The sequence below is a fragment of the Pomacea canaliculata genome, linkage group LG5, assembly GCF_003073045.1.
Source record: "Pomacea canaliculata isolate SZHN2017 linkage group LG5, ASM307304v1, whole genome shotgun sequence".
Lineage (NCBI taxonomy): Eukaryota > Metazoa > Mollusca > Gastropoda > Architaenioglossa > Ampullariidae > Pomacea > Pomacea canaliculata.
This window is the reverse complement of record NC_037594.1, coordinates 33,728,683-33,740,889: the sequence shown is the minus strand read 5'-3', so window position 1 is coordinate 33,740,889 and position 12,207 is coordinate 33,728,683. Positions and strand designations below refer to the sequence as shown.

The 12,207-nt window shown below is 37.0% G+C and overlaps 1 protein-coding gene across 1 annotated transcript; it reads left to right on the top strand.

Annotated features, from left to right (window-relative positions):
* Positions 1-1,878: 1,878 nt before the first annotated feature.
* LOC112564252 (protein LSM12 homolog) lies at positions 1,879-11,521 on the top strand. Its single transcript, XM_025238945.1, has 5 exons — positions 1,879-2,056; positions 4,025-4,155; positions 5,750-5,859; positions 6,277-6,418; positions 6,901-11,521. The coding sequence occupies exons 1-5, from the start codon at positions 1,924-1,926 to the stop codon at positions 7,012-7,014; spliced, it is 630 nt and encodes a 209-aa protein (XP_025094730.1). The 5' UTR covers positions 1,879-1,923; the 3' UTR covers positions 7,015-11,521.
* Positions 11,522-12,207: the final 686 nt, after the last annotated feature.

Genomic DNA, 12,207 nt, shown 5'->3' with positions numbered 1-12,207 from the left:
AAAATCTCATCAACACCACCACAGAAACTGCTAGCAGAATAAATGCTGGCTTCAGACCAGGCAAGAGCACAGCTCAACAGATCTTCAACTGTTTTTATTCCTTTTCACCCCCAGTGGAGAGCGGTCCGGTGGCGCAACGGTTAGCGTCTGTCACCACTACAGTGAAGGCTGGCTGCCCAGAGTTCATTTCTCGTCTCAGGCATGCTGCTCTTTCTCTGCAAGTGGCATCTGTTTACAGGGCTGGCTTCCTTGCCGTAACATAGCCTCAGTTGCTGGCACAGAGTAAAACACCAATCCCCCCCTCCACCAGTGGAGTATATGCTCACAAATACACCACACCACTGGTTCCTGTTCTGGTCATCCCTTTCCAGTAGGGTCTATGTCATGCCAGCTGCCTCTGCCTCACTGTGGAACGATCTACTCCATGTCTGTCTTCAACTGCTGCATCCTGTAAACATCTACAGCACATGCGGAGTCTCCACAATTTGACCAACTTTAAAAATGCATATGACACTCTGACATAAGGGGCTGTGACAAGCAAAAATTTCAACATCAAAGAGGGTGTCATTCAAATCATTGTATAAGACCTTATAAACTCAGTATTGCTAGATAATAAAAACGTTCTCTCACACGTCAGTGGGCAATTAACGGGAATTGTGCATAGACCTGTTTTTTTGGAAAGTGAATTTGATTTGCATTTACTACTTATTGCTTGCATATATGGTTTTGATGCATGGCCTGTGCATTGTGGTGTATATGCTAACACTATTCTTGGAGTACAGAGACTGCTGAATTCATATGTAAATATGCCCAAAGCTCCCTCTCTTTCCCTCAAAAAAAGAAAGAAATGAAACAACAGCAGAGCTTCATGTCACTCCTTTGTTTTCTGCACTGGTTGACCGTTTGTGCTCGCAATAATTGTTTGTATTCCTATTTCTCCAAACTTCTCTTTACATAGCAACCAGAACTACCATTAATTATTATTGCTTTTATTATTTATAATAATGTCACCACCCCATTCCATTTATGTTTTCATGGAGTGCAAATCTGAACTCTGAAATTTTGGACTGAGAAAATGTAGCAAGGCTGACTAGAAAAATCTGATCATCAATTGCTCTTTCACTATACTCAAGCGACCACATTCTCATTTTTTTTTTTTTATATCATTGTAACGCTCATTGAACTCAATGATAATTATAATAACCCACCACAGAGTTTCTTTACGCATAAGCAGAGACGTTATACCAGCGGTTCTCAACGTTTTACTTGTGACGCCCCCTGACGAACAAAAGTACGTCCGCGCGCCCTCCTTAGCCAGAAATATAAGTTAATTTCACTAATACCGGTATAAGAAACTTTTAAAAAATGACCACCGTCGCGCCCTCCTTCTACGCCCCACCGTTTGAGAACCGCGGCGTTATATCATAAGATAATGCCATCAACAGTTCAGCTGCTCAATCACAGATGAACTGTCGCCGGTGTGTGTGTGATGTTGTAGGTGTGCATGCTAATGTCTTGCCCATATCTCTCATTGCTCTTGTAAATGTTAATATCTCTATTCAACTGCATCGTAATTGTAGTGTTGTTATATATATAATAATACAAAGCACACCGCCAATGGGACAATTAAAGTTGGTTATTGTTGTTATAAGCTCTTGATCCCGCCGAGAACACTGTCAATGAAAGGGAGATAATTAAGAATTGTAATCTTTGGCAGAAAAAAGACTATGAGGTGATTTAATATTTTTTTTTTGACAGCGATGTAGTTGCTTTATTTTTCTTTTAATCGAGATTATCTTGGGTCTGTACTTTAAAATTTTATTTCGACGTTTTGTAATTTGTCCAATAAAACGGTGCTAATGCCACAAGCTCGCACTTCATAGTAATTTACCGGAAGTAGATGATGGAGTTAGGAGGAGAAAGATGAAGTCGAGAATGGCGGAGAACTCCGAGTATTTCAGTATAGGAAGTACTGTTCGTATTGTTACTTGCCACAATGTCGAAATGAGGGGAGAAGTTGTTGCTTTTGATGTTGGAACTAAATTTCTTATTTTGAGTATCCTTTTTTTCAGTATTTGTCGTAGCTTATTGAACGACAAATCTATGTCCCATACACAAACTAATCACTACACTAGTTCGCGTTACCCGTACCACGGGATCACTTTTCTTCACATATTTTAACTAAATGACAAATGTTTCTGTACCATGAATGGAGGTTTTTTTTTAAATACTGATTCATTGCTAATAGTAAACTTCCAATTTTTCGTTGTTTTTGCATTGGCAGTGCTCATGCTTCTGTCTGATTTAGACAACCATTAGTGATTCTCATTTAACTTTCTTATTTAGCGCTTTGCTGATAGATCAGTCGTCACATAGAGATGATAAGTTTTTTTTATATAACACTAATTTCAAGTAAGCTTTAAGACTGAAATAACAGAAACGCTGAAAGTTAGGTGTATAAGTCTCCAGAAGCAAAGAAATACAAACATAAAATAGTTTGACACAGATGTGTATGGAAACTAAAAGCAGGCAAGACACGCCGACATTTCAAGAAAATAATAACTTCATAAATAAGGCAAATTTGAATTTGTATGTTTTTCCAGAGTATATGTACAGTGGAACCTCGGCTAGCAAACGCCTTCAATAACATTTCGGATAACAACCAAAATCTTGTACCAGATACTGAACAAAATTCAGATACCGAACAGCCACATCACCCACACGTGACGGACCAGCATCTCAGACCAAGCATCATTCGCGCATGAGACATAGTTATCAACAGTCATTTGTTAGCTTTATCTGTGCACATCCTTCTTATTTAGTGATTTTTTTGTACTACTTCCGACATCAAGAATTAAAAAGATTTAACCTATTAAATCTGTTTGCTTTATTTCTTATGGGGAAGATTGTTTCGGATACCGAACATTTCGGGTACCGACCAAGCTTTCCCAAACGGATTGTGGTCGCTAGCCGAGACTCCACTTTCTACATATTTTGTTTATAAGAAATATTGCATATAATTCTTACATATTATTTAAATTATATATCTTTTTGGGACAGGAAATTTAAAACCCAAACTTTTCTGTCCCTATTTCATGTTGTATTTGATGTTTTTATAACTTCTTTTCCCACTGACTTCCTTAATATATATATGTGCACAAATTGCTTGGGAGATATACCAGATTTATGAAGTTCCAGTAATGAGATTAATAACAGTAGTCTGTTATAAAGGACAAGCCAGGATACTAGAATAAGATTTCAGTTCAGGCAAGGTTAAACATTAATAGTAAAAAAAAAAACAAAAACAGTTAATCATCATTTTTAGAACCTTTTCTTAGAAACACCTTTAATATCCCTCAGAACATTTGTCCTTTCATAGCAGAGGTGATATGTTTCGGTGCCACTATTACCAGTTGACTTTCTCAGCTCTCACTGCAAAATATGCTTACCGGACAATAGCCCTTACTTTACTTATCTTTTCACTATTGTCACTGTTTGTGTAAGTCTTTACCCTCAACAATCCTTTCACATGAAACAGTGATGGAACATTTTGTGGAATTTTTGCATTTGGAAAAAGATATTTTTGTCCTTTTCCTAACAGTATTTAAAACTTTTCTAGAGCAAAGATTCTCTCACTATGATTAAGTCATTTGGTGGGTGTAACGTTTCCTTTTGTTTCTTCAGCTATATGGAATTCGCTTCCTCTTTAGCTGAGACTTGAATCGTTATTGTCATCATATTATTATATAAGCAGCAGCAGAAGATGTACTTATTCCATCATGCTTTTAAGTAATAGTAGGTCTCAGGTTGCTAAGAATGCAGAATCTTGCTACACTTTTTATGATTTTATCATTTTTTTAAGTACTGTAAACCATTAGGAAATGGTGCTTTTTAAGTAATCTTCATTATTATTAATATTATTTTTGCAAAGACAAGAAGCAGGTCTCTTCCCTTCTGTCTCTTTGTCATTTTAGGGATATTTACAGCTTTTTATCTCCATGTTAACCCTTAACAGAGCTTTCAGAGTCTCCAACTGCAGGGAAACACGGTGCCTTTGACATGAAGGTTGTTAATCTGAATCTAGTATCAGACTTGTGTGTAGTCAGTGAAGGTCCGTCTTCTCCACCACCTCTAGGTTCTGTTAATATTGCAAAGGTAAGTAAAATCCTTCTGTTGAAACTTGTTGTACGTAAGCAACAAAAGAACACTAGGGGTTCCACTGCACCCAGGTGCATTTGTATAATTTGTATGACTTAATGGATTTTAGGCACCTCCAGCTATGGAAGGTAGGCCACCCTCTACTGACTGCTTCTCGTTCCCTTTTCCCCGAAGTGACCTGGGTTCTTATATTCAGTGACCTTTGAACCACTTTTTGTGCCCCTTTAGATGGAGGTTGGATACAGCCTTCATCCTGCTGGCCTTAGCCATGGCAGCGAGGGTGTTAGACTCCTTTACCTAGTCAGTGGATCCCATCAACCTGCATTTCAAGGCAACAGATTTATGCACCTGCTCACTGGCCTATCTTTCTGGCTATAAATCTAGCTGTGTCATATCAGTCCTCAGCGAATAGTGGTCCATCACCTTATTTCTTCCAGACATAATTCCATGTTGAGAGCTTTTCAAGATTTACCTAGTTTACCTCTGTGGAAGGGCTGGTCCCTGCTGTTCTTCCCTCTTCAGACAAACCTTAAGTATATTTTTTCATAGACCTAGTCCGTCATTAAGGATGCTTATAAATGGCTATCACCTTGTGCTTCACATTGGTGAAGGTGTGTGCACACAAAATTTAGCTTGTGGCCGCTAGCTTTACCTTTCATAGGAACATAATGGCACAACTTTTGATCTCTCTTGGGTGGTGCTTTGACTGAACCTTCAGGGCTGGTGGGCATCTTGGTTGGGTCTTCTCAGCTGCACATCACCTTATTTAGTTATTCCTTATTACTCCCATGAGCATAGGGCTGCAACAGTACATCACCTACAATGGCTAAATCCTCATTGCATATATACTGGCTCATCAGCATGTGTTATTGGCCAAGCCCATCTGATAGTAATTCACCTGTCATCTGGTAAAGTTGATGAAATGAAATTTTCTTTGTTTTATATTTACCAAACCAAAAGGCCTCTGAGTCTTCCCTGTGTCTTCATATGTGGTTGACAGAACTGAGAAAGATTGCTAAACTCATTTTACAGAACCTTATTGACCAGTTGAGGGTAGATGTATCTGGGTACAGTGGAACCTCTAGTGGTTGGGGTCACTAACTCCACTAATCAGAGTAGTAATTTTTTTTTGGTAAGAACAGTTGAAACTGCTAAGTTCCTAGAAGCCAAAACGTTCGGTGAGTATCAAAGAAAGAGGAAATTTCATTTCTTTCTGACTATACCATGTTTTTCAGAAACAAGGGTGACACTAGGTCACAAGTCGTATCATGTTTTATTTATTTCTACATGAGGTGTAAGAATTATAATCCTCTGCCTGCAGGACATTGCATATTTTGTGTAGCAATAAAGTCCAAAGATTTAAAAAATGCCATCAGATATACCTAATTCTCTTTGGATTAACAAGAAAGTGCTGTTTGAAGATGGCTTGAGGTAGAACCGGTCTTTTTCTGCTTATAATTTTGAATTTTCTATTCTTTTTATTTAAAACATTTTTTAATCTAGGTATAAACTTGTGAAGATCCAGCTCCAGCAGCAGTTTCATTAAATATTAAAAAGTTTTTTAAAAAGTTAATAAAATATATTGTTTCAGGTTCAGTCTCGTGTCAAGCAGAGCTTGGATGAGAAAATGCGACAGCTTAATTTGGTGGGCATAGACGTTACTCCAGAAGGACAGCAGCTTATGAACAGTATATCAAAAACGTGAGTACCACATCATTTCATCGTACAACCAGAGATGTCATTTTATTAATATTTTTTATACTTTTCCTAAATTAATGGTCAGAGAGTAATTACGTGGAGTTGATTTCTCTACACAGATATTCATATATGTGTCTGTGTGTGATAAAGTACAAGCATGTGAGATAGTTATAATATATACACTTTATCCCTTTCATTCAATTTACAACTTTAGCACCTCTGTTTCTTTATTCTGTAAGAAAAATTGAAAGTTTAAAATAGTTAAGTTTATTCCTTGTTACTCCTCTATGCCTATGCTCCTATAGGGCTTCAAAAAAGTTTAAAATAATGTTCTAAAATACTGAAGATTATAATGTATCTATTCTACTGTTTCGTTGATGTGACAACTGCCTAGGTTACACCCATGTTGCATCCTTCCAGGATAGTTGATGTACGATGGGAAAATCAAAATATTGTGGTCATGAACACAGTTGTCATCAAACCACCCTATCGAGTGGATGACTGCAAAGTGTTTAAAGAATGTCCTGGAAATGCTCAAGTCCTTGCCCACATTAGCAAAATTGTGAGTATATTTAATAAGAGTGAAGATTTAAGTGCTTGTTGAGGTAGAATTGTTTTTAGATAATTAAATAGATTTATAGTCTGGTAAATATATTGTTAAGCACAATCTAAATTCTGCTTGACAACATTGTCAACTGCCTGATGAATAATTAATGTGATATAAACAAAAAGAGGTTACAAGACTTTCCTAATCTGGCAACAAACGTTCAGCTCATTCTCTGCAAAAGACTGGAGCATGAGGCCTTTTGCTTAAATGGCTAAAAGGACATCTACAAAATCATACTTTAATTTTATTAGTTTAATTGGCATTAAAAGTATAGACTAATTGTTTCATGATTAGATTGCGTATCTATATTTACATGAAGTAGCCATTGTTTTCAGAAAATATTTCCGTTGGTGAGAAAGAGAAAATATAGGCATTCTAGCATGTGGGTCAACACTTGCTTGAATCTATGTTTTTTATTTGGGTGGGGGGTTTTGCAGGTGGAAAAGCACCATAGTGATGAGATGAATCGTCAGGCCCAGTTACAGAATGACTCCCAGAAATCCACATCCCCTTCTCCTGCCCCCTCATCTCCAGCGTCTTCAGCATCGTGAAGTATGGGATGTTGCCAGCTCTGCCTCCATATGGCATTTTTCTAACCAGAAAATTAGTTACATTCTAGAGTTTTGAGTAGCCTCAGTGCACAACATTGACCAGTCCTGCCCATTCATGAATGCCATCAAACAACATGGATCTCTTTGGCAGCCCATAAAATCACAACTTCATTTCAGATAGTACTCTACTTTTTCCTTTTGCTGGGGAAGGGGATTGGGCTCTAGAAGTTGCATTTCTTTTTTTGTTATACTGTGACATAAATTAAGGCTTTGTATGCATGTGATGCATGTCTTTAGCAACCTATGACCAGATAGGGAAATTTTTCCTGTGACGACTAATGTCTAGAAGAAAGTTTTATTATACCAAAGACTGCATTTTTAAAATATAAGCATAAGGAAACAAACAAAAAATCTGTGTAAAGAATATTTGAAGAGTATTACTAAGAAAATTGAATAGCTTGACAGCATTTGAGATTGTAGGGTCCTGTCTGTAATCAGGACCTTTTAAACTTCTGTGAAATACTTGTTATGATTTATTAATGCAAGTCTGTGTAATGACCATGTGAGTCTGTCTTCATTACCACCATTATGCATTTTTCTATTTTCCTTGGCTCTTTTGTCACCTTTGATTTAGAGTAGGACAATGCAATTAAAAATCATGAATTGATAAATAAAAATCTTGTGTTTCATATTCCTTTTAGTATTACTAATTCTTCTGTTATTTTCTTAAATTGTTAAAAGAGTCATTTAAAAGAAACATTTCTTTGTGACCATATGGCTTTCCACCTTCACCAAGAAGCACGACACCTATATAAAGAAATGGATAGTTTTGGGGTTTTTTTTATTCCCCACCAGTCCTTTAGTCATTTGTTTCTTAAGGGAGCATCTGGATTGACACGGCAGCTGACTAAGTCCACCATTTATACCTGTTTTGGATTATAGTGATCAGATCTTTCACAGGATGACCAGTCTTTGATGTTTGTAAGCTAGTTCTTTCTCTGGCCACCATGGCATGGACCACCCTCCAAGGTACCTTAAAGAACAGTCTTTGACATGGTGTCATGCCATGGCACATCACCAAACTTGACCAGCTTAAATTTTTTTATTGTTCCAAGTAGACGTTCCTGGTGTCCTAAAAGTGTGGCAGCCATGCTTCATTGGTTATATGTTCTCTGTACGAGATCCTAAGCAGCCTTCTTAGGCACTTGCTCTTTAATGCCTGGATTCACTCAGTATTGGCTAGCAAAGTCCATGTTTCACATCCTAGAGCAGCACTACAAAGGATGTGTACAGATTGTACTTTGTAGTAAACCTGATGCTATGCTATTCTTAGACTCTGTCCAGCCTAGCTATTGCCGCTGTTGCAGATGCGATCCTGATGCAAATATCTGTTTTGGAGCTGCCATCCTTGGAGAGGGTAATTTTTAAGTACTTCAAGCTTCTTACCTCTTCAAGCTGTATCCTGTTCATGTTGGTCTCTGCTTTGCCTTTGCCAGTGATCACAACTTTGTTCTTACCAGTGTTGGTCTCCATTCCATGTTTTCAAACTTTCTGTCTATATTGGTGGAAATCCATTCTACTAGAACTTGAGCCAAGAGGTCTAGGTGTCAAGATGACAAATCCACATAATTTCTTCTCAGGGATGGCTTAATGTTAAATGCTTCCATAAGAAAGCAAAATATGTGGGTGATTTCCCCTTAACCCCCCTCCCCAAATGATGAAACTGAAATTACCACACAAATTCCTCAAGATATTAACAAGAAAAATAGAAATCTAAGAGTAATGTTTACTTGCTTGCAATTCAAATGTTAGTGTTTCCTCACCCCCACTAAAGCAAAAGAACAATGAAGGGCAAAATGTCTAACATTCCAAAGTTGGTAGGTAGCAATTTGCATCATGAAAAACCTAGTAAGTTTTGAAAAGTTTTGCATCGTTCATAATTCACATACTGCACATGTTCTATGTGTGTTCAGATGCTACAGCTATTTGTGCTTGGTATTTTTGGACTTGACATAGCAGTCTTGATGACTTGTTGGATTCTTGCATTCTTATAAACATAAGATTGTTCAATTTAACTCAATCCTGTCATATATAAATAGTTGTTAAGTGAACAACTTAATAAGAAATTTACTCCATTTTTGAGTGCAGTAATTTCTTTTCTTGAGCTAAAATACTCAGGAATTCTGGAATTAAAAAAAAAATTCAAATAACTAAGTCAACCCTTTGATGAACAGGAAATGGTGTGCCTTTCTGAAACTGGCATATCAGTACTCAAGGACTGAGTTAATTGAACCGTTTAAGCTTGTGGAAGAAGTTATTGGGTTGACAATCTCTGTATAAGAAAAATTGAAGAAAGTCATTGCAAAACTGAATGAACCCTTTTTGGTGTCACTTGAGTTGAGACTGGTTGTAGAATTTGTAAAGTGGCATCACTCCACAACAAAACATAGTGAACTACTTGAACCATTTCAGACCTATGTTTTAGATGCTATTACAATTAAACAATCATTTAGTAACCCAAAATTTTTATTGGACCTGATCCAGAACATCACTAAGCCCAACTTACCATTTTCCTTGCTTTTCCCTTTAACCTGTCAGCAGTTTTGAGTTAACTTGAAGTTCATCATGTTTTCTTTAACTATAATGGCAGAAGTAGTCCTGTAATCTTTTGCTCATAGGATAGATATGTTATAGAAATAATACTTTTCTTGGTGCCAACTTGTTTTTAATAGTGTCCATCTCTACTTCCTTTACTGCCTTACCTTTCTCAACTCTCAGCTAGCACCTGTCACCAATACAGTGAAGGTTGGCTATCCTGGGTTCAGTTCTCATCTAGGACATGCTGTTCTTTCTCTGCATGTGGCATCTCTTTACAGGGCTGGCTACCTTGCCACGATATAGCCTTAGTTACTGGCTTGGCACAAAACACCCCCCGGATAGTCAAGTGTTTAGAGCGCTGACATCCAAACTGAGTGCGCACCGGTTCAATGCCTGAATAGTGCAGCAAACCTAGCTGGTGGGAATTGGTACCTGATCCATAGAGGGTTAGGGAAAGTAAAGCTGCAAGGGAGAGGAGATGGGCACTGCCCTCATATTGCTGGCCCTGAGAAAAGTGAGGTCTCTAACACTTCAACCCCCAGTGACCTGAAAAGATTAGGGAATGACCTTATAAAACACCGATTCCCTTCCCAACTCTTTCAGTTGGGTCTTTAGAAATGCTCTGTGCAATAAAGGGTATTGAACCAAGTGTGTGCCTCAAGCCTCAGTAGTGGTGCTCTACTTGGCTAACAGCTTCTCAGTTCCCTTTAATGTTTGCAGTAGAAAACATGGATTTCATCTACTCAACCACGGCATCTTGGTGTAAAATTAAATGTGTTGTGTTCCAGATGATTCTGAAAATATGTAAGCATGGAATTATAATTACTAAGTGACATTACAAATGAAAAATACAGTTTTGCAAGCTTTCATGATACAAACATCAAAATGTTGATGGATGGAAAAGCCAGCTTGCTATTATTTGATCATCTTGCTATATTTGACAGTGATTTGCTTAATTTTACTAGCTCTTTAGTTTAACATTTCTGATGTGAATTTTTTTTTCTCTTAGTTTGTTGCAAAGTCATTTTTGTTGAACTCACTGCCTCCTTCTCATGTGTTGTCCGTCAGACTTTGTGTAATGTACTTCAGAGTTTAAAGAAATGAATATATTTAAAACCCTATAGATGCTCCAAGTCATACAGTGTTATCATAATAATGAATGTTAGTCATTAGCAGTACTTGGGTCAGATGCACTCACACCAGGTGAATAATAGTGATAATTGTGATGTGGACTTAACAATGTGAAGCTGGTGGGTTGAAATATTTTTTTTGTATTTTATCTTTGATACATTAAAACTGTCCATCTTGAAATGTTTGGTGAGGAACAAAAAAAAATGGTTATAGATAGACCTCTGCATACACTGCCGTGCACATGAAGATGGTTAGAGTGAGCAAACAAAAACTTCGTAAATTGATGAACCCACGTTTATGCTAATTAATTTTTAGACAGTTGTTCAGGCAGCTTGGTACGCTTGTCATAAGGAATGAACTATGATTTGAAATTAGGTTTTTAACAGACGTGTTGAATGTGACTTTTTTATAAATGAGCATGCTCAAATTTTGCATAGTCAAATATTTGATGATGTGTCCAGTTGAGAACACCCTTCAGGTATTCTGAGAGATGACATAAATAAATAGCTAGTTCAAACAAAGTAAATACAACTTTATTAGTCCACAAATGGAAGGGATCTTAGGTTTTTACAATATTTTACAAAATCATTCATATAGTTCTATCTAATGTTTAAAACACCTGCCAACAAAGTGGTTAACATTTAAAGTTAGGGTCTTTAAGGTTTGAGGAGTGTGCCCTCTGGCCTTGAAAGAAATTTCTAAAGCTGGAACCAGCAGTCAATAGTCCTTAACTGCTTAGTTTATGACAAGCCATTAAACATGTTGGCTGAATGAGTTTTAAGCATGTGTATGATGGCTTTTATGTGTGTAAATGAAGAAGGAACTGCTTGCTGCATCACTAAGGTGCCCATGAACGTTTGGAATAATGTGTATTTTGACGTTTTTTCCAGAAGTTTTTTTTGGTAAGCAGGTTCACACAATGAGGACACAATAACTGCTAGTTTCAGTAGCCTTGCCTATTGGAAAACTCATGCACTGTACAATTTTTAACAGATTCTGGACATCAGGCTCATCGCCACTGTGTTCAGTATCTAATTATAAGTATATCATGTGACCATGCCAAATGTCTGAACATGCACAGTGAGAAAGCATCCTTAAATTAATTTCAAACTCTCAGTAAACTTTAAAATAAAGTTCTCCATCTGATCTCTAACTAATCACTGAAAATGTACTTCATTCTAAAATATGATGGCACAATGGAAAAATTACTATTTTGGTAGCATGGTTCTTCCAGTTCCATGAATGTTCTATAAGCAATAGAACAATCTCGTCTGTGTAATAACAATCTCATTTGCTTAATGAAGCATAAAACATGATGTGCACAAAAGCATGCACAAAAATTCTGATGTATACATATATAACATTTAATGCATATTTTGGTTAAAGCTAATTTATAATGTATATTTTAAAACAGAATGTAGCTTATATTTTGGGTAAAAAGCACACCAACTACCACATAACATT